Source organism: Microtus pennsylvanicus, chromosome 7 (genome assembly GCF_037038515.1).
Source record: "Microtus pennsylvanicus isolate mMicPen1 chromosome 7, mMicPen1.hap1, whole genome shotgun sequence".
NCBI lineage: Eukaryota > Metazoa > Chordata > Mammalia > Rodentia > Cricetidae > Microtus > Microtus pennsylvanicus.
In genome coordinates, this window is record NC_134585.1 from 91,617,995 (window position 1) to 91,640,622 (window position 22,628).

General features: G+C 39.4%; 1 protein-coding gene across 50 annotated transcripts in view; it reads left to right on the top strand.

Annotated features, from left to right (window-relative positions):
• Ank2 (ankyrin 2) overlaps nucleotides 1-22,628 on the top strand; it is a 521,939-nt gene that overhangs the window by 455,248 nt on the left and 44,063 nt on the right. For 17 of the 50 annotated variants that reach the window (XM_075981421.1, XM_075981404.1, XM_075981396.1 and 14 more), the window contains 4 exons: nucleotides 1,243-1,315; nucleotides 8,024-8,168; nucleotides 13,099-13,201; nucleotides 13,869-13,972. In XM_075981421.1, coding sequence (XP_075837536.1) covers nucleotides 1,243-1,315; nucleotides 8,024-8,168; nucleotides 13,099-13,201; nucleotides 13,869-13,972 — 425 coding nt within the window. Of the gene's footprint in view, nucleotides 1-1,242; nucleotides 1,316-2,760; nucleotides 2,815-8,023; nucleotides 8,169-10,338; nucleotides 10,351-13,098; nucleotides 13,202-13,868; nucleotides 13,973-18,231; nucleotides 18,268-22,628 lie in introns of all 50 variants that reach the window. The other 33 variants (XM_075981393.1, XM_075981420.1, XM_075981399.1 and 30 more) reach the window with 6 other exon arrangements.

Sequence of the window (22,628 nt, forward strand, 5' to 3'; positions counted from 1 at the left end):
GGTTCTCTAGCATTGTACGTTTTTCCTTATCTTTAAACAAAGATTCCACTCAAAAGAAAATCTGTTTTGTCACTTAGTGAATTTTAAGTATATGTTAACATAATTTTACAGCATCATACTTTTATATCATTTCGTATGTATGAGAGAGGCATCTACTCTGTTTCAGGTTCTATGGTAACACTCTACCTCTGGAATGACTCCCACTCTTCTGTGGGAGGTAGAGAAATAGATGAGCCACACACAGTTGTGTGTGATATATATTTAGCAGAGTTCAATAAATAAAGTTATTGGTAGAACATCAGGAAGTATTTCTCTGTGGTAATCACATCTGATAGTCTAAGGAAAAGGTTTTGATAGAGAAAGGAATGTGTTACATACATGACTAAAATGTTCTGAGACCCTTCATGCCTAGGATGAATGTAATTTTCAATTACATCCATCAGTTACCCCAGCTGATGCTTATTGAGTCTACAGTCCAAGGACTGTTCCCTAGGAGCTCCTGCATTGATACTCATCACAGCTTATAAAACATTGCTCTCTGGTTTCCCAACAATGAAACTGAGGCATAGCTGAGATCAAGGACGTGCAGAGGCCTTACAGCTAAGATGAGTCTGGAAGTGGAAGCCATGCAGTCAAATGAGCCTGCTCTTTCAGCTTTTGAGCCTCTATCAGGAATGAAATCATTGGATTTGGCCACTCAAGGGAGCACCAGAGAAGGCCCAGGAGCAATAAACCATAACTGCAGTCTGAATACTATAGAGATGACTAATTCTCTACTGCTGGTCCTCTAACCCCTGACAACATGTGTCACATATAATTTATGCGCTTCATTTCTTTTGCAGCGTCTCTGTAACAGCTTTGCTGTTAATACATTGCATGTTTATTACTTCATTGTAAAGTTTTGCTGGAAACGGCTAGAGACGTCTTGAAGACATTAGTTTGCCTTTTCGATAAGACTAATTACTAACGCCATTACTAAAGACTTCATTTTTCAATTGGGAACTAACAGTAATGAATCTTCTCATGGACAATGTTCCTGGAGTCCTTAGTCATTTGTCTTCAGAAAGAACAAAGGAATTTTCATGAAAGCGAGTAAGATTCCAAAACATCCACATGGATAAGATGGGATGTTTGGGGTCCGATGGCTTGCTGCTGCTGCAGAGTATGGCACCTCTGTGACTCCATTTAAGTTTTGTTTGATTTTATTTTTAACTTTGCACTGAATGATTTTTGTCTTTCCAGACTATCACAGAAAAACACAAGCTGAATGTTCCTGAGACAATGACGGAGGTTCTTGATGTTTCTGATGAAGAGGGTAAGTCTTTGGTGACAGCTGCTGAGTTCCACACAAGGAAACAAAAGTTTTATTTGAGATAAAGGTGGTAGTATAGATTATAGCATCCTAATATTTAAAACCCAGCCACCAACTATAGTCTACTATATTTAGTCTTGACATTGAGGAAGTAGGCAGGTCATGTCTACCTACTTTTTCCCATTATTATTTTTAATCTCTAATACCAAGTAAGACTAGGGAATGAGAAAGAAGTTTCTAATTATCCATGTACTAAAAGAGCTGTCTGATATAATAGTTATTACTAATACATATACTAATTATGCCAACATATTTCATACTCAAATGTCTTGAGAGACCTTAAACCATTTTTATTAGTGGTATATTAAGAAATCTCTGCTGTCTGATGAGTTCAAACATCCAGAATATATATCAAACCCAGAAGAAAAGAACCTTAGAAAAGGCACAAAAGGACCTCAGCACAAAATAGTGCAGTCCCAACCTGAGTAAGTCATTCTTTATGCCAGGAAAGAGCCAGGAAAGATTTTTACTTTCATGATGGTTTTAGAATTGATAAAAATTATCTAGTCTAGTGGTCCTCAGCCTTCCTAATGCTGTGACCCTTTAGTACAGTTCTTTTTGCTGTGGTGACCCCCAGTCATAAAATTATTTCATTGCTACTTCCTAACTGTAATTTTGCTACTGTTATGAATTATAATGTAAATATGTGATATACAGGATGTCTGATATGTGATTGCCAAAGGACTTGCAACTCACAGGTTGAGAGCTGCTGATCTAGACAGTGGACTTCAGAGTCCTGAAAAGGACTGTTTCTCTAAAACGTGCTAGGGACTAGGGGGTAGAGGTCAGAAGCCAGGCTTGACACAGAGAGGCTCCTTATTTACTTTACCAGCGACTTCTTTGTTCCATATTTTAAATTTCCATGTATTGTTTCTTCTGAATAATAATAAAAAAGAACCTACTACTCTCATAGAGTATGCAAGCTTCACTAGTAGAACCAGCATATGAGATTAAAAAACCTATTGCCATGTATATGTGCATGGAACATTCATCCACGCCTTTGCAAAATCATTGCCACAAAGGCAGTGCTAGGCCTGATATTAAAAGACTCTATGAAAAATATTAAATATGTCTCTAGGTTCTTTGACATGAAATCTCAAGGCCAAGCTTTATATTCTTAAGTCTTTCTTGGAACCAGCTTGTTTCGTTATTGGCAACTAGGCACTGAGCTGTGTCAGTTTGCATAAGAATTATGACAAGAACGAATAAATGTTGGATCGATGTATGATGATGAGTAATTTTAAAAGTCCTGCCAAAGGCTGTAATTCTGAGTATTTATTATAAGTCTGAGCTTTGTTCTAGTATCAGCCAGCTGAGTTCGAGCATTTGTATATGCACACCATATTTCAGGGGATTTTCTTTCTCATTCTCATTCATATGTTATGCAGCTCTTAAGCAGTTTGGTGACCACTTTATTGATGGGGAAACGCTTAGTGATTCAGGTACCATTCAAGGGACTCAGAGTGATTGCCTTTCTTTGCTTTTAATTTTTCTTAACTACCTCGAAGCAACTTGTTAATTCTTAAATCTTTGTGCTTGATACTAATGTTTCTTTGGAAACAGCTTGTATAGTGTGGGTAGAATTGTGCATGTGTGCATTGGATGCGTGCATTTTATTATTGTGTAAGTTTAAAGCCATGTTTGCTTATTCTGGTAATAGTTTAGCAACTATATGGAGACCAACTAAACAACATTACCCTATCTGAGGTACATTATAAGAATGCTTCCTCAGAGTCATAGCTTTATTATTTTAGGGTAGAGATTTTGAGGAAAAGTAATTCTTTGGTATATTAATACAAAAGTAAGCATGACATATTGGTAACTAGTTTATTAGTTACTAGATGCACTTTCAGCTAAGGTTGCTTGAGGTGAATACTCACATTACTCCTTTTAGATAAGGCAAAAATATAATAAACTAGAAGCCAGGTATGGTAGCATGCATCTATAGTCATGATTACTCAGGAGGCACAGGCTGGATGGTAACTGAGAACAGACATTCAAGTCAGCCTGCCTGGGAATAGTGGCACACACCTTTAATCCCAGCACCCAGGTGACAGAGGAAGTGAGTTTAACGTCAATCAGAGCTATGCTATGTAGAAAGAATCTCTCTTTAAAAAAAAAAGTCAGTCTTAGCAATGCAGTGAGACCCTTTTTAAAAAACAAATATATAATTAAGAGTCATAATGTGATTGGTTTTTAAAAGACAGTCAAGAGTAGAGATAAGTCACACAATTCCAAATGATCTCTAACGATCATCCAGGGAGGAGAGGGCTAGGGATAAGAAGACTGCCCAGTATTTAAGGGTGTTTGCTCTCTTAACAAAGGACCCAAGTGTTCCCAGCATTCATGTCTGGCAGCTTACAACCACCTGTAACTCAAGCTTCAGTGGATGTTATTCCCTTTTCTGGTCTCTGGGGGCAACTATATACACTTGCACACACATACACTTACCCTTGCCCCCCAACACATAAAAACAAAGTAAATATTTTTAAAAGTCATTTAGTGTGAATTTGGCATTTGAAGAAAAAATGAATGACGTAAAATGTTCTATGTGATATGCAATTTCCAGAGATGATGGGGTATCTCTTCATAGCAAGCTTATTACATGAAAACCCAGTGTAAACATGAAATACATTTGATTTCAAAACAGATCACTATTTAAAAAATAGTTGGTAAAGGACTTATTACCTAACACAAATAAAGTGATTACTGTGGAATTACTAGAAACTTCATTTGTAAGACTCTCATGTCTGCCTGATATATAAAATGAGATGTAGATACATCTTTTTTTTAAAACCAAACTGTTAAATAACAACATTTGATAGTGATTAAAAACTCTTGTGACAGGAATAATGATTAGCTAACAAGAACATCTTGTGATAAGATAAATGTTTTATTTTTAGAAATAATAAAAAAGTAACAGCATTTTATTGCCAGCAGAGAATTTAAATCTAATAACTTTTACATAAATAATGCATTTGAGTTGTGCAAAGTTGCTTTTTATGCAAAGGGTCAGGGTAACATTAGTTGACTGCCAACTCTAACATTGTGTGCAGTTGAATGTTTTCATAAACCTACTATCATCCACATGGACGGAGTGCGGCCACGCATGTTCAGAAGGTGTTAGCCAACCCCCGTTCTCTCCAGCATCTACTGGTGGCAACAAATACCTAAGGGCATTCCTAAGATGAGTTTAGATGCCTGCTCAGACTAACGTGGCATGTGGTAAAGCAGTTGGTATTATCCTCCCACGCAGCGAAAGCATCGCTGGTGAATGTGATATTATGATAGGGGAGCTTGATAATTTACATCACGGGGACTCAAAAATGAGCACAGGGCCAGCCTTCAACAAGCACATAGGGGGAGTAGTGCATGAAGAGCTGTAAATGATGGTACAGTGCCGTCAGTTCCCATGTCTGCTCAGGGAGCTAGCTCTACAGCTGGGGCCACCCACACAATCAGATGCATTGGCCAAGAAATGAGAGATTAACCAGAGGGTGGCCCAGGTTGTAAAGGGGTAGAGAATAATCAGTATAGGGGTCTCAATGTCGGAATGTGCAGCCGAGTGACAATGAGTGGCAAAATGATTTAGTCACGCACTCCATTGCATAACAACTGGTTATGAGGATAGTTGTGGCGGGGGGAGGGGACACTCTGAATTCTTAGCTGAGTCTAGAGAAATTCGAATATCATAAAGGTTTCAACTAATGATGAATATAAATCTGCTTTTATGAATATTAATTCAATAGTAGTCCATAGAAAGGATGTTTTATTGGGAACGGGAAGAAGTCATGTATCTGAGGCTAGAGAAATCCTTTACTGACTATGATGGCAAATACAAATGACTTATTCTTGAGATTCACCATCAGTTAGTGAACAGCTCATGCACATTTCTCCACAAGTGCCCTGTATCAACATGATCCAGCAAACAAGAGAACTTCAAAACGGCAGAAGTTTTGAAGGGGTTGAGAAGACAAATGGGGAAACCAGTTTCAGCTTTTTCATGTTCTCTTTTGTGAGCACATAGCCTCCTCCTCATTTCACTTCTCCCTGTATTTCAGTAGGAAGGGCAAGGGCAGTGGCTCAATGACATTTCGGAGAGTCTCTTTATCTGAGCATCACAGAGGCTATCAAGATAGGCAACCCACACCATTTAACCTTCTTTTATCCCCATGTTTTTGATCTTTGTTCAACAGAGTCTTGGCATGGCTGATGTACCTCATATAGAATCTTGTAGCTTCCAAATAACCAAAATTAATCTTACTTTAAAAAACTGCAGTATGAGCCTGGTGGTGATGGCACATGCTTTTAATTCCAGCACTCAGGAGGCAAAGGCAGGTGGATCTCTATGAGTTTGAGGCCAGCCTGGTTTACAAAATGAGTTATATTTTTCCAGATACATTTTGGGCAACTCTTTCCCACTAATTGTAATGCATCAGCATACTGAAATTTTGTTTTTTGTTGCTTTGGGTTTTTTTATTTTTTTGTTTCATTTTGGTTTTGTTTATCTTTCTTTTGCAGTTTTTTGGGGGGGGGGTTGTTGTTGTTGTTTTGAGACAAGTACCCCTTCTGTTTAACAGTATTGGTGAGATTCTAGACAGTTTCACAAGCACTAGGAATCATGCTCTATTCCTAAGGCTCACTATGGCTGAAGCCTCACTTTTAATACACTGAGCATATCAGATGCTGGAGCCAGACATCCTCCTCACAAAATCCACCATCAGGCAGAGAACTGGGGAGAATATTAAGGACAGCCACGGGTGTCATGAAATCAGTATGATCTGAGGGTTTCAAATAGTGCCTTGGCTTGTCATCAGAGTTTTTAAAAGGCTATATTTTATTTTAAATATACTATTCAGATGGCTGGTTCTCTATTTATAACACAATTCTATAATCATAAGAGTGGGAGGTTAGGGATGTGTTCATTCCCAGGGTCTCACAGATCCGCTAACCTAGTGCCTTGCTCTATCAGACTGCAATTCTGCAGCTAGACTCTGCCTTCCCTCCCCTCTATTTCTTTGCACCTCTTGAACCTTCTTCTCCTCACCAGGACAGAGCAAGAAAGAGGTTGAGTAAGGAAATCTAAAACGCCAGCCCTGTTTTATTATGAAGTATTGAGAAGTTTGAAGACACAAGTAACAGAAACTTATTTTGAGTTTATCTTTGCTCCCTGTGACCACCTTGGCTGCTGGGTGATTGGGGTCAAAACTGGAAACAGGAGAGACAGGTTGACTTCTGAAAACAGCTGACTTGGGAGGTGCAGGATGCCCTAATTTGTGTAGTAGTAGGGAATTAAGTCAAGTTCAGTTGTATTGGATCCTCAGGTTGGGGTAAGGAATGAGGGGCAAGAGGAAGATGCAAACCAACTTTTGAGATTTTGGTGATGTTTGACTTCTTGTTCAAGGGATATGTAAGATGCAGCTTTTATTGTGTCATGGATCTTGCATCTCACACATGAAAATAGGTCACAGACTGTCTTCCCAAATGTTAATAAAACTCTCTAAAAGAAGATTAGTTAGAGCATGCCTAGATTTTAGTAGTCCAGTTCTTAGAATTTATTTCTACTTCCGTGCTCTTTTGCTGTTGTGTATATTTAATCTTATAAAATACTATTATATTTACAACCAGCAATATGGTTTAGCAGGTAACTTGATGGCTGCTAAGCCTGACAAACTGAATTAATCCTGGGTCCCACACAGTGGAAGGAGAGACCACATTCCTCTGACCTCTTTTGCACGTGTTGTGCATACACACAAAACAGAGGCACACACACAGAGAAGCAAATACACACACAAAACACAACAGCACACACATATACATTAAATAAGTAAATTTAGAATCTCTCATTTATTATAGAACAATAGATATTTCGTAGCATATTGTCAATGGCATTAGGAGTCTGTTAATAATGGATCATATCAGAATTATTGGAGCTACTGCGAGAATTTTAGTAGTCTGCACACTAGGCTAACCTTTAACTAGGCTAACCTTTAAGCTATACTAGCCATTGTGATAACAAGCATAATGAACAACGTCCATTGAGAGGCATTCAAAGAATTATAATCAGAGAATTATTTTTTTGGTTTTTCTTTATTTTATTTATTTTTATATTATTTAATTAAAAATTTCCACCTCCTCCCCTCCTTCCATTTCCCTCCCGCTCCCCCCACTCTCCTTCCCCTCCCTCTCTAGTCCAAAGAGCAGTCAGGGTTCCCTGCCCTGTGGGAAGTCCAAGGTCCTCCCCCCTCCATCCAGTACTAGGAAGGTGAGCATCCAAACAGACTAGGCTCCCACAAAGTTAGTACATGCAGTAGGATCAAAACCCAGTGCCATAGTCCTTGGCTTCTCAGTCAGCCCTCCTTGCCAACCACATTCAGGGAGTCCGGTTTGATCACATGCTCCATCATCCAGCTGACCTTGGTGAGCTCCCATTAGATCAGCCCCAACATCTCAGCGGGTTATTTATTGGTGCATTTTAGGGACATGGATCGAATCCCTAGCCCTGTGCATGTACTCTGTGTCTTCTTGCTGTGCAGTGTTTTGTGGTTATCCAAGCTTCCATGTAAAGGCCCTTCTTAATTATGGGCATATTTTGTTGCTGGTACTAAATTCAACAAGTAACTTCCTGCCCCATCCTCTGGTTACCTTAAGGTGATGATACAATGACCGGCGATGGAGGAGAATACCTTAGGCCAGAAGATCTCAAAGAACTTGGTGATGACTCGCTGCCCAGCAGCCAGTTCCTGGATGGCATGAACTACCTGCGGTACAGCCTAGAAGGAGGAAGATCTGATAGGTATCCACCAAACTTCCTTTGAATATCCGACAGAAGTGTGCACAACACATTTTTTTAAACTCAACACCCCCTTCCCTTTCCTATTTTTATTTTGGTGTTTAGAGATAAGGTCTCACTGTGCAGCCCAGAATGGCATGGAACTTTCTCAGATGAACAACTTGCTGGGTGTTGGGCTTGCATGAAAGGCAGGTACCACTCTGCCTGGCTGACCACTTACTTTTTGTAGTGGTGATAATTAACGTAGACACAGTTATTGAACACTTAATGGGGAGTTCACCATGTTCTTCAGTTCACATGCTGTCTCATTCATGCCTCTAACCCTTTAAGTAGAGCCTATTTTGAAGGACAGGAAACAAGTTCAGAGACACCGATTAATGCGGTACAGTCGTTCACCTACTGCGAAGCTGAGTAAGGGTGAGCAGGGGGCCCTGCCTTTCAAAGTGATGTATTTAACCAGCTGCCACATGGTTCTGTAGGCAAATTCTAAGGACGGTTTTGCCTGGCAGATGTGCTTAGCATCTCCGGGTACCTCTAATTCTAACTTAACTATGGGTGCTGTAATTTCTGTGTCAACAAAATAACGAAGAATCATAGAAAGTGCAAAGGGAAGCTGCCCTGTAATTAATGTTTCCATTAAAACAAAGACATGATCTTCTGAGGTGACGTTATAGACAAATCTCAGGAGGCTTTCTAGTATTCTGAACTGTGAGATTCAGTGTTATCTTGGCTACCATTAACTAATACACCTGGTTTTTGCTACTCTCAACAGCAAGATGAATAAGCTTATTCTAGGTACTTCTTCCAAAGTATGGCTGCTAACTTGGGTCACATGTCTGCCTGTCCATGTTACTGTAATGTCTCTCCCATCAACACTCGCATGCTCATGGTACAAAGCTGGTTCTTTTGCCAGCTGCGTTATGAATTTCCCACCGACGTACAGCTTACGGAATTATCAATTCTACATTGATAATTTATTAAAGGCAACCTATCTGGGGACTTGCTCCTTGAGTACCAGGATCCCTACCTCATTTTCCCCCTCTTGTCTTGTACCTCACTTTTTTTTCCTTTCTTTTTTTTTTTTACTGTGTTAAGTTAATTCTTGAGCTGGGCATGCTGGTAAGTCCTGGAGGTATCAACCTGATTAAAATGCATTCACTAAATTTATAGCCTAAGAGAGACTCTGGAAGGCCAGGGCACGAGAGCATACAGTGCTTCTGCAGGACAGAGTTTCAAGCTTTTTGAAAGACAGAAGCCCAAACACAGGCAGAACACGGAGCAATAATGCTGGGAAAAGCAGGGGATACTTAACTGGTGGGGGCAGCTAAGGCTTATGCTAGCAGTAACACACAGGTGCAGTGGGCTGGAGTGGGGGCGTGAAGGGAGGGAGTCACACCTGTGTTTTATAAGAATCCCTTGTAGAGAGTGGCCCCTGGGCTAGACCACCCAACTGCAGATCTTGTTTGCTTGGTGGTTACGACCCAACTGAACTCTAACCCTGGGCCAGCTGTGGAAAGAATCCAGCAGCGACAATTTTGAAACCTGGGCAGTGAGATTTGTTGGAGGATTTTATGGGGGCAGCTGAGAAAGAAGGAGGGTGACCCTTGGTTTGGGTGACTTAGATAGAGGGTGACCCTTAGGGTCAGGGTAACAAGGAGGAGCCCCTGGGGTGTTCCATACATTAAATTCTCATCCACTGACAAATTTGGATTTATAATCTGAGTCGTTTTTTTTAAAAAAAAAAACTATGATTCCACATAAAAATTTTCTGTGACTTTGTGTGAATTCACAATATTCTACACTTGCTTACCCTCAACCAAAGAATAATTTTTTTTATCAGTTTCTAATTATTTAAAAAATGCCGGATTCAGTCATATTTCTCTTTTTCAAACTAAGATTGGAGAATTATGGTGTCCTTTCCATAGAATAAGAAACTTACCAGCATCTAAAGACGGAGGCATGGAACAAACATCGCACGTTCTTGTCTTGGGTTGCCACCTGCATTTCTCGAGTGCCACATGTACACAACAAGCCCACACCAGAGTACGGGCAACATCTCGTTTTCATGTTTATTAATTACTATTTCGGTTTTGCTTGAGCAGTTCGGCACGCCCCATTTTTGGTAACCATTCTCCTTTTTCATTTATTTCTTTATTTGGTCTGCTCTCAATAGTACCATTCCCAGGTAGGTATTACATAGCATGCAACCATGGCCTGCCTGTACACATCCGCATTCCCTGCTCACTGCTCACTGTGTATATTCTTGTGTGTGTGCGCGTGTGGTGCTTAGGGTTGCTTACATTCTAGAATTATGGATTTTTGCCCCTTTGTGTTAAACTCAGTAACTGTTGGAGTTGGAAGAGATGCTCTGTTATTGGAACGACAGCGCCACAAGAACCAGGCATGACTCTTAATCCCTACAGTGCCCCCTTGTGGCTGATGACACAGGAGCATGGCTTCCCCCAAACATACCAAGCACTGAGGTCTTTCATGCCACTCTCTTCAAATAGACCTGCCAATTGGGCACGGTCACTCCCGTGATCAGTGAGACCCAGTGCCTTCCGTCACAGTTTAGGTATAATACAATCCTGATCGCTTTGTCACAGGGTTTTATGTGTAATGCCTTTGTTACCACTGTTTAATTTCACAGTATAAATTTCCATTTTAAACCAGTGTTTCTTCTCTACCTAGGGTGCATGAAAAGGTCAATTTTACCTAGCAAATGAGCTGGCCTTTGGAACCAAGTGTTCTTAACTGGTTCATATCTTTTGTAGTATTAATTCACCCACAGCTAGCATCTCTATTATGCAAAGTTATGGTCTGAATATTTAGATTATAAAACCATGGCCAGAGATTATGTAATTACCAAATCTGGGCCCAGTAGAAGGCACTTGATGGGAAAAGAAGATGATTGAGTCCGCAGACTCTATCATTTCATAAGTTTGGCCCTCTGCCTTTGGCCAAAGTCAAAACAAAATAAAGAATAGAATGTAAGCATGCCGGACTGTGGCTGGGGACAAAACACACTTTGGCGCACCTCTGCTGTCTGTCTGGCTTAAAGCAAGGAAGAGCAACACTTTAGTCCGCCAGCAGAAGCACACTTTTGCTAAATTGAAAGATTGTTATCCTGGTTATTGAATTCCTATCTCAGCCTAAGTTTAAGAACTCAGCAAGACCCCATCAAAAGCCAATTCCACAGCTGTAAAGTCAGCTGTCAACTCAGCTGCTGCCTCTTGCTAGAGTTCAAACCTCAGCTGATTAACTACCAAGGCACCTAGGCTGCCTGGGCCCTGTGTTAAAACTCTCAGTCTACCCCAAAGGCCCTGAAGAACGGAGTTCAAATTACATTTTGTTTAATTTTATTATGAAAAAATAGATTGACAGTACAGTCAATATCAATTTCTTTTAGTCATATCACTTACTCTTTAAAGTGTGAGCTCTGGAAACCTACTGACAGACCACGGGAAAATGTTCCTATGAATAATCCTTCATGTGAATAGCCGGTTATCACCGGCACCTCATGGATCAGAGCATATGGTTACAAACGTTGATGCATTTGTAAGATTACACTGTTTCTACTAATCCACATGTTTATTTTCCTTTTATTTAATGTGAGTTTTCCAGTCAGTCCATAATTCTATCATGCTTCACTGACCAGTATCTACTAGGTGAAAGGAAATGGAAGTTTGCTTCTATAGTTTTAGGAAAGCTTGCTTATCCTTTGTTTTACCCATTTGTGGTTTTTGGCTAATAGTTTGAATGCAAACTATTAATTTCTGCTATGTATAAAATCTATATGTCATACAGTATTTAAAATATCAATCTATAAGCTAAGCATGGTGCTCGGACCTGTAATCTCAGCACTTGGGAGACTGAGGCAGGACGACCAAGTGTTCAGGGCCAGTCTCGGTTACATAGTGAGTTCCAGACTAGCCTGGGTGACATAGTAAGACCTTTCTTCAGGAAAATAAAAAAGATTACACCAATATAATGTCATTTGAGTATAAAGATTGATTAGAATGATTGAATTTTGCAAAGTACAATTTTTTGTCTATTACATTTGAGTCTATAATTTGGAATAACAAAATTCAGATTTATCAAAATTATAAAGCATTGAATAGCAAGGCCATAATTCCATTTTGAAGTCCAACATCACTTTTGGGCAGTGTCCTTTGGCGATTTGTCCATGTTTTGGCATGTGTCTGTTTGGGCTGGTGCTGAGTTCCCCCTGCTCTTGCCTCTCATCCCCATGGCAACGAACACTCTTTAGGGCTTCCTGCACTACACTCAGGGCATACAAAGGGGACACTGCTTTCCTCTGAAATAACAGCATTGCTGGACTCTCCGGAGATAAACAAGAGGAACTCTGCTTCCACAGGAAGCACACATCTGGCTACAGTTCATTTCACTCTGTACCTTCCAGGGGAGGAGACTGACGTTCAGCCATTCCCAGTGTGGAGAGAAAAGATGCACGGGACGAGAATAGAAAGTCAAGGGCAAAAACCGAAACCTGCCTTTTCGTTTTGCTTTTGCTCTCTGAGTGCTGTCTGCCTTCCACCAAATACTTTCCCATGGCTTCAGGCAGGTTATTTTGCCCAGACTTAAGAATTTTTACCTGTATAGATTGTTCCTACTGGCAAATAAATGACAGTTGCTGGTTTCAAATATTTCTGGAAAGAAAACAAATCAGATTAGGAGTATCACATTTAACTTGTGGATTCCCCTGTGCCCTTGCCATTCACTGTTAAGCAGAGTCTGAGGATGTGTCTAAGCTTTTGGACAGAGAGTTAGGGCCATGCTGAGACCTGTGTCCCCTGGAAGTTGCACTGTTCGCTAACAGCACGCTTTTTCCACTCTCCTGCTCGGCTCATTTCATCTTCCCAACCCTCCACCGCTGTTGCTTCATGATCATGACCTCCTGCCAACCTACCAGCCTCCGATCCTTCAGTTCCGACAGGTCTCACACTCTGAGCCATGCATCGTACCTGAGGGACAGTGCCATGATCGACGACACGGTTGTGATTCCCAGCCACCAGGTACATGACTTTCTTTCTGTCTTCATGTCTGATTTCAGTGTCCTAGTATCCCAGATATCCCGAGGAAGCCGGGTGGGGGTGGGGCTCCAGAGGGAGAGAGAGAACAACAAAAACCTGAATTCATTCTTAACATAAAAATTAGGGCAAGAGATTTGAGGGTGTCCTACAACTTGCAAATGTTCACTAGATTTTTCACAGAACATTTTCTCCCTGAAATCAATACACTGTTTCTTTCTTTAGCCACACTGAAGTCCTCTATGGAGATTTTTGTATAAAGATTTGTGTTGTATAGGTAGTATCTTCATTATGAGAAAGAAAATCAGGACATGTTTATATGATGACCAGTACCTTGTAAAATACATTTTGTTGCATATTTAAAGTGACTATAAGAAAAGGCTTAAAGTTTATTTTGAAATCTATTAACTTTAGGTATAATTTTTCCCCTTGATGGATTGGCTATAGGAAAATAGAGGAACAGTTGCTCTCTTCAAAATACTCTACTATCATAATATAATTCAGAAGGGAATGCTCTAGAAGAGATGATCTGATTTTGTTTTTAAATAAAAAATTTCTGTCAGAGCACCTATTGTTTGCTGCTCTTTCAGTTGCATTTTACTTGAGTTTTGAAGCAGTGCTTTCCATTAAAGCTGATGTTCTTTGTGTGTAGGTGTCGGCTCTAGCCAAGGAGGCAGAAAGAAATTCTTATCGTCTGAGCTGGGGCACGGAGAACTTAGACAACGTGGCTCTTTCTTCCAGCCCTATTCATTCAGGGTGAGTGAATCAATATTATGTATCCAGATCAAGAGGTAAAAAGAGATGAGAAAAGTCACAGCTTTGTTCGCCGGCTTGAGTGGATGGTTAGCTTACCGAGGAGGTGACCTTTGTTTCAACTTTTGACTGACTTTGCTTTTTTCCACCATAGTTCCAGCCGCACCAATGAGACAGCAAAATGAGGTTGAGTTTGGCAGAGAAAACTGGTGTTTTTAGCATAACCAACTGGAATAGAATCACCTTCTCACAGATTGTGTGTGCAGTCCTTAAAGCCATCTTTCAAAAGGAGGCTAGGCCAGCTGCTGGATCGAAAGTTTCAGTCTGCTAAAAGGAATGACTGGCCTTGAAATAAACGCCTTTCCTCACATACTGACACATTTAAAACAATGGTTACGACCACAGGCGCACACAGATGGATCCATACACTCAATGAGGGGTAGAAATAAAGAGTTCACATTCAAGTGGTGATTTTCTCAGATGTCCTTTCAATGTCTTTCCTAGAGTGCACACCACACTGCCTGCTTGTCACTCTCTAAGAGTTAAAGCCATACTTGGAACAGGACTCTCCAGCATTCTCAAGGTTTTAGAGATTCCTTTGGGGTATACGATCAACTAAGTACAGGCCACATCTCTTACAGATCTAAAATATAATACTTTTTGAATAGTTTTCTATCCTCATGTTTTAGTAATATTTAAGTGAAATTTCTACCTATATTTTATGTAACAAAATGGACTATTTTGGCTTTAATTATTATCCCAAACTCGTATGTATAATCTCTGTAAATGTTTTGAGCAGTGGGCCCTCTCTTGTTCAAAGTGTTTTAAAATAAGCCTCCTTCCAGGAAAATACTCCATGACGTTGTAAACACTTTGGACTTTTTAGTCTAATAGGCTACTAAATGCCATAGAATATAAAATTAGGTAGATATTGAAAATAAACACCCTATTTTCCTTGTTAAGTAATTGCAACTACTTGGTACAGTACAACTTGCTTGGAGGCTTTAAAAAATTTAAACTCCATTCAAATTTAATTATTCTAAATGAAAAATCGAAAAATTAAAATTGCTATTATAAATTGGTCAAAACCAACAATAGCATTGCCTTCTGAGGTCCCCCACACAATGAATAAGGGAGAAAAGAAGTCTAGACCTCTAATGACAAAAGATAAGAATCCAGACCCCACACCACAAAATAAAAACATTATTTTGGGTAAAATATAACAACAATAGCTGAATTTTTAAAAAGAATGAATGTAACAAAAAGAGTAATAGCTTAGTTTTCAAATTAATTATAAGCTTTAAAAAGGGAATTTTTAAGCTTTTTACTGAAGGTCATAAAAATATATTAGTTCATCAATATCCAATCTGTTTCACCAAACTAAGTAACATCTGTGAGTTTATCATGACTAATGGTTATATCATTGTGCTGGACTACTGGTAATGAAACATGAGCATCCAACAGCTAAAGATTAATAAGTTAAGATATACACCTTTTAAAAAAGATATAAAAATTGGTCTGCAGCAAACCATCTTTTGTGCATTGCAAACGTTTATTATACTGATCGCAGTTACTCGACACTGGCTGTATATTGAAATCACTGTGGGGTCACAAAGACATCAAAGTCCAAGCCGCATCCCAAATGGATTCTGCCTGAATCTCCAATCTCAGGCTTCTGTATTTCTGTGAGTCCAGGTTTAGGAAAAACTTAGCTCAGTAAAGCCTCTTTTGTCAGGAAGAGAAGTTAGCACACACCTGGTTCTCTGTCATGTTCCTCATTTCGTCCACCTCATTTCTACTTATATATTCGTTCTCTACATATTGGTTAAACTCTGCAAAGTGCTAGACTCTGTCAACTGTCAAAGAAAGTAGAGAAGGAAAACCTAGCAGCATCCCTTCCAGGGACACTTCAGGGAGTGTTCTATAAAGTCAAAAGACCATGTGACTGAGAGGATTGTTATGGCTCACTCTGTGCCTTAGCATCAGACTGTCTTATCTCAGACCCTGATACCAACTCTCTCTATGTGGCAGTGGGCACATTATGGGAAAAATTCTCTGAGTTTCTGTTTACTTCTCTGTAAAATGAGTGTTGTATTTTTATTCTATTGGGGAGTTTTAAAAAGTAAACACTTTTGATATCTTCAGACTTTACCTAGAAACAACAAGGACTCAGCATAAAATAACTTTCACTATTTTTAATTCTCCCTAGATACATCCCACATTTCCCACAATCTCTAAATCAGTTAAACCAGACATGCCCCAAGTCTTCTGAATGACAGTACACATGCATTCAGCCCGTGATGGCAATATGGCTTTGTTTCTACCAGGTAGCATCATCTGTTGGTGTCTCTACTGTAGTGGTTAAGCAAACGTGGGGCTACAGATGACTCTAGGGAGTGGGAAAATTACCCTTGAAAAGTTAAGGATTCTAAGAGTTGTGACGTTTGAAAGTAATATTCAGATTAATATATATGAGTAGCATTTATCGTATCTTGTAATATTTATTATTAATCACTCATAATATATCAGGTTCTTAAGTAGGAGCCGTTAGATATTTTTCAAGGATTTGAGTTTTAATTCACTTAAAATGTAAGGAAAAGGTGACTTTTCGGTAAGGGGACAGTGAAGAGAGCTTGTGATTATACCTAACTTATACATGAGAATAATGCTGCATTAAATTCAAGCTGCATTTTCTACCACTAATCAGTACTGATTGTTTACCTTCGCTCTACTTCATTTTTAAGAGATGTTCTTGGCTGAAAAGGACTGGGTCGATGATAAAACACTGCTTCCTGCATGGATGCATTTCGTATCTGGCCAAATGAGAGGCTTGACTTTTTGTTATTATTTGAGTTGAGTTGTCTAACTGACTCCTAATGAATCCAAGAAACAGTTATTCTAAGAGGCTTCCAGTAGAGATCGTAACAGTAAAGTTTCTACAAAAATATGAACTTCACGATTCTTCTTAATTAACTGTATACATAATAAATTGGCTGATCTAAGACAGTTTATACCAATGATTAGTTTTGCAACTCACTTTATATATTGTCACTTTGAAAGTCTTTGTAATGTTTTAATGATATCCAGGTGCTACTAATTAAATACCAACTCATGAGGTGTTAAACACAGTAAAATAAAGCCCCAAGAATATGATCTTTTAAAACATACTGAAGACAACTTTGTTGTGAACCTTGCACAACACTTTATAAAAAAAGTCATAAAAGCTGTTTTCAAAACTGTTTGCTCAAATCACAGAATGTTTGAGGCATAAGGCAGCCCAAGTCTCTTTTGCATGGGAAAATATAATATAAATGCTTACAGAAGCTCTTCCAGTGTTTAATTTAGCTTTTCATATTTCTTAAAATATCTTGGGAGTCCTTTTAGATTCACAAAGGCTAATTCTTTCAGATAAAGAAGGTTGTTTTATAAAGTAGCAAATAAACTGATCTGGAGCCTTAAATTTCTGGTTCATTGAACAAAATATATTTACATATGTCAGCAAATATTGGAACTTTATGAAACCCTGTGGGGGTGGGGTTAAGGAAGCAGACTCCATGGGGGAAAGAGTTGTGAAGAGTAGGGCTAGAAAGGACTAGACATTAGGTATGGGGAGGATGACCACAGTGCTCAAAACAGGCAGTTGGTATCTTGAGGACAAGAACTAAGACCAAGTCTGTATAGCTCTTTACTACCCACTAGTAGGTGATTAATGTTACCTACTCTGCCGTAGACTTTATGCTCTAGCTGTCACAGAAGCTATGATTGAAGCTGTTCCTTTCCAGTTTGTGTTTGATCTGCTGTAGCCCAACAGGGAATTATCTTACCAGGAAAGTCTCAGAAGAATTGCAAATGGACAGCCGTTGAATCGAAGCTACAGCTACAGAATCCAAGACTTTGTACTTGTCATTATATTATCACGCGGTGTTTCCTCGCTCTTGGAAACTTTGTCTTTGCTAAGTGTCCCCACAAACCAATGCTAAGGCTTCACTTCCCTATGAGTGACTATTTAACATCCCCAGATTCCTAAACTGGGAGTGGCCACGAAGGTCCCAAAACTTGTTCTTCTCTCTGCGTACATAGAGTGATATTTCAGTTATGTTTGCATAGAGTGATGATATCTTACTTGTATTTCCATCTTTTTTTTCCAGTGAACATTGTGTTGGTATATGAATTAAATATCTGAATCATAGTCACATCTAATTTCACTCTTTATATTTCCTTATCCACTCCTTCTCTATGCTAAAGTATCTATTCTATTGCAGCCGCGCCTCTCCATGTCTTGATCGTGACAACAGCAGGTGAACCTCTGCGTAATTCCTTCTCTGAACATGTCCCATGTTCTCCTCTCCCTCACCATCTCCTTCTGCCTGTGCCACACCTCAGGATGCTTTAGTTTTGATGATGTCTAGTGAAACATAGACAGAGGCTTACGTTCTCCAAATCAAGGTCATTGCTCACTTTTCCAAGGAAAAGTGGGTATATTTAATACAGTTGGTATGACGTTGGCTGGATCAAAATGAAAATGGACTCCTGTTTTGGTCATGGCCTCCACATCTCAGCTTCTTTGTGAGGAAAAGTGCTACATCCAAGTAAAATCTTATGTTCCCACAATTACGCAAATTGGTAGAGCTATTTTGAAGTTTTATTAAAGGTTGTGATTTTTTTTAGTAGCACTCAGACCTTTTCTTCGTTTTGCTCTTATCTTGCCATATTCTAGGTGAGCCAAAGGCTAAAAGCTTAATAATAGTACATATCCTTGCTCCTCTGTTTCAAGCTCAACCTTTGGATATTTTGGAATTGTGCTATAGAATGACTTATCTGCATTCTAAATATAGCAATCAGTCTGTATTATTTAGATGAAGTATCCCTTTGGGCTACTGATTATAGTATTTTTATTCTTTGTCCATCCATGATGATAATATGGGTTATCCCTCTAAATTAAGACAGCTCTATATTTTCATTTTTGAAGGTTGTAAGCATCCTTTCATGTCTTCTCAGGCACACCCTAAATATTGCATTTCTATTCTCGAACAGAGCGATTTGTGAACAATTACTGAGTGATTTGAACAAATTTGAATCACCCTCTCCAGTGTCATTTTTTTAACCCATGTTTTAGTTTGTGGGATTTGGAGAACTAGGAAGGGACTGGGGAAGGATGGAGCAGGCAGCTCCTGGTGTGGTTTCAGACCACTCTGAGAATCAGAGCGATGTCAGGTCCTCTGCTGTGCACACGGCATCACTGAAGCACCCTGATGGATCTTTTCTCCTGTCCTTCACCCAGTGACTAACTCCGAATGCTGCAGTCTCCTCCCTGTTCCCAGTCCATGGTCCTAGATGAGTTAAACGGAAATTTGAAGTATCAGTGCCTCTGGGGGTGTACAGTGTAGTCATTTTCAAAGTCCAAATCCTTGTTTTCTGCGCTCTCCTCTGAAGCATGTACCTGTTCAGCTAATCAAATTGCATATTTATCAGCAAGTCATCTGCCTAATAAAAGTGAATCATGTTTGCTTTTATTCCTTTTTAAATTGTGAAAACATTGTATCTCACAATTTAGAAAACTTCAGAGTTTCTACTTTGCATGACTGCTGTCATTTGAAGAGTTAGATGCATCAGAGCCAATGTCCCCTGGTTATCCCCCCAGCTTTGTGTAGTCTTAAGTCCATGTCTAATGCAGTATGCCTACGAAGTTTTCAAGAAAGTATCTATTTAACCATGGGCCAGAAACTGTATTTATTGGAGTAGTAACAGTTTTCTTTTTAATTAGGAATTCCTCCAGAGCAGCTAAAATCAAATATTTAGGTAGCTTGACTGATCTAGTTAGCCATTAGCTGCGTCAAATTTGTAACATTAGGCAGTCACGTCAGAGTTTATTCACCTAAATCTCTTAATTGATGCATAGAAAACAAAAACTAATGAAGTTTTCAACTTGCTTGACTGTGGTTACAGAAATAATTCATAACAGACTTGGAAAGAACATGGTACCACAGAGCCCTGTGCTGTAGTAACAGAATTCTCACAGCCATATTTGAATAATCAATTTCATAAGGCCACCATAACTCTATTGATCATATTAAACTCCTTAGCGCAAATGTGAATGCATTGAAGGTTCTTAATAAGTTTTTCCCCCCGTTTTAGGTGACGTATGATGTACATTTCAATGATCATGACATTAAAAAGATAAAAAGGCAGGAAAAAGAAGATCATGGGAGCAGCCATTTAGTAAAGCTGTATTCTTTACCCACTCATGATTTATTTCTCCCTATACCTGTAAATGGTGACAGGGCCAGCCCTCAAGCCTAGGGTGCTTTCAAGTCACACTCCAGACTGGAGAGCTGAGCTTCAGTTCACATTTCTCCCACCTTCTTTGCACATAGCTGCCTTCTTTGGTTTCCTTCCGTTCTTTTCATCTGTTTTGCAGGAATCGCATTGTCTCATTTCTAATGTCCCCCCAAACGTGGGAGAATTGTATTCATTCAGTTCACTCCAGCAGGCTAGCTGATGCACTGCAGCCTTGCATGGCTCACTCCTTTCGTCCTCTCTCTTTTCCCGCCAGTCCTCATAATGAAAAGACTCTTGTGGAGTTGCCAGTTGCTTTAGACACGGCAGAGTAATTGGCTTCTAATTCCCTTAGTCACCCAGGTAGTGGCACCTTTTGGTATTCTTCCACTTTTGATGAAAATCTTCAAATGTTTACCCAGTTTTATGCTAGAAATTATTGGGATTGACTGGTTAGCTTGCTGGCTTTACAAGTAAAGTCCATTGGTACCTAGGTACAAAGTCCAGGCACTGTTTCTCTTACTCTTTCTGCGTAGAGGAGAGGCTCTGGGAATACACTGTGAAGTTCGGTCTTAATTAGTCATTTGATGATTACATTATGAGTCAAATTTGCCTAGAATGTTTACTGCTAGGCTAAGCTTACAATGCCCTTTGTTTCTTCTGACGATGACAGTCGTTTTGTGTCTTCCAGACCTTTCTTTTTCTTGGTATTTTTGATTTCTCTCTCTCCCTCCCTTCCTCCCCTCCTCTCTCTTCTCACTTTCTCAGGAAAATGTCTTCACTGGACTTTGTAGTTTTCTGGTAGCCTGTGCCATTTTTTCCATTACTTGGTAGAATACGGAGGTTTCCCCTCCCTGGAGTTTGCCACTTTCCCCTGGATTATGCATTTTGGGCTCTTAATTCTTCCAATTTGCTTTGTATTTGATTCAGTACTTAGGACTGCTTTTCAGATCAATAAGGACACAGGAATGATTGCTGGGAAGTGTATCTATATGCTGTCTCAGTCTTTAAGTTATGCTATTTTGATTCTCCTTTTCTGCAGTTTTTCTTCATACAATCTTGTTATCACTTTTAAAAAAAAATCACTTTGTTAGATTCAAACTCTTAGTTTTCGTAATCTCTCATTGTCTACTAATCCTCTACCCAGGGAAATAACTACACCAGATTTCCTGGTAGAGCATAAATGCACAGGGTAGACTCTTTAAAATTAGATGTAGTATTTTCCAGCTGCTTTGCTACATCTGAAGGTAGGGATTCGAGTCCTGCTTGATCATAATAGCTGGCCAGACATCAAAGAATTCACTTGCCTCATGTCTTGTCCTCTCTGATCCCTGTAAGCGCACACACTTGCCATAGCCTGACATTTCATCTTTAGATTCATTCATTTACTCAAAAATTATTTATGACTCCATACTGTGCACTGTATCCACACTGTAGCGAGTACTAGGGGGCTGAGACTGGGCCCACTATTGCTACAGCCCTTTGATGACACCTCCATAGATCAAATCTTATTGACCAAGGAAGTTAGAGGTCCAAGCAAGGAAGAAAGCACAGAATGACATCTTGGCTTAGAGTGTGAGTCTCTTGGCACAGCTCCTGACATTTATGGTAAAGTAACAGATCACACAAAAGGATTATGGAAGCAGAAACCAGGGAGGAAGTAATACAGAAAAGAGGGCTTTAGTGGCGCCTGCCAGGGAAAGTAATAGAATATGTCAAGGTCTCAGCTGCTGATTCTCTGTTTTGCGGGTAGACCACCAGAGTATCCTACAAGTTCTTTTTGGTAGAGAATTGATATCCTGGAGGCTAAAGGCCATCACTGGAAAAAAAATACCATGGACATATAAAGGCCTGGGACATGAGTAACTTTGCTTCTTTCTTCAAAAGACATAGATACTCTATGGAACAATAGGCAGATGCTTAATAATTATCCCTTCTAGTTTCAACACCTATATTCTTAGCACATAGTAGCCGAGACTTGAAAAATTCCCTAGGTGTGGTGACAATTTTTAGTAGCAGAACTTTAGAGTTAAAGGCAAGAGATCAAGAGTACAAAGTTAATCTCCTAAATGTAGAAAGTTCAAGGTTAGCCTGTATTACACAAGATCCTATCTCAAAAAGTTGAGGAGGGAAAAAAAATCAAAGGAAGCATTAGTGTTAACTATAAATAATGTGGAAATAGTGCAGCAAGTCTGGAAACACTGCTAGCTGAAACAGCAGCATTTTTTCCACTTTTAAATGAAAACCAACATAAATGTACTCAAATAAAAATAATAGAGGAAAATCCACACATTCATCTGGAAGTATTTCCAGTTCTTCTCTTGGGTGAATGTCTGTCTATATTTAAAAGTCAGAAAGAAAACAGTTCAGAATTCATATGAAA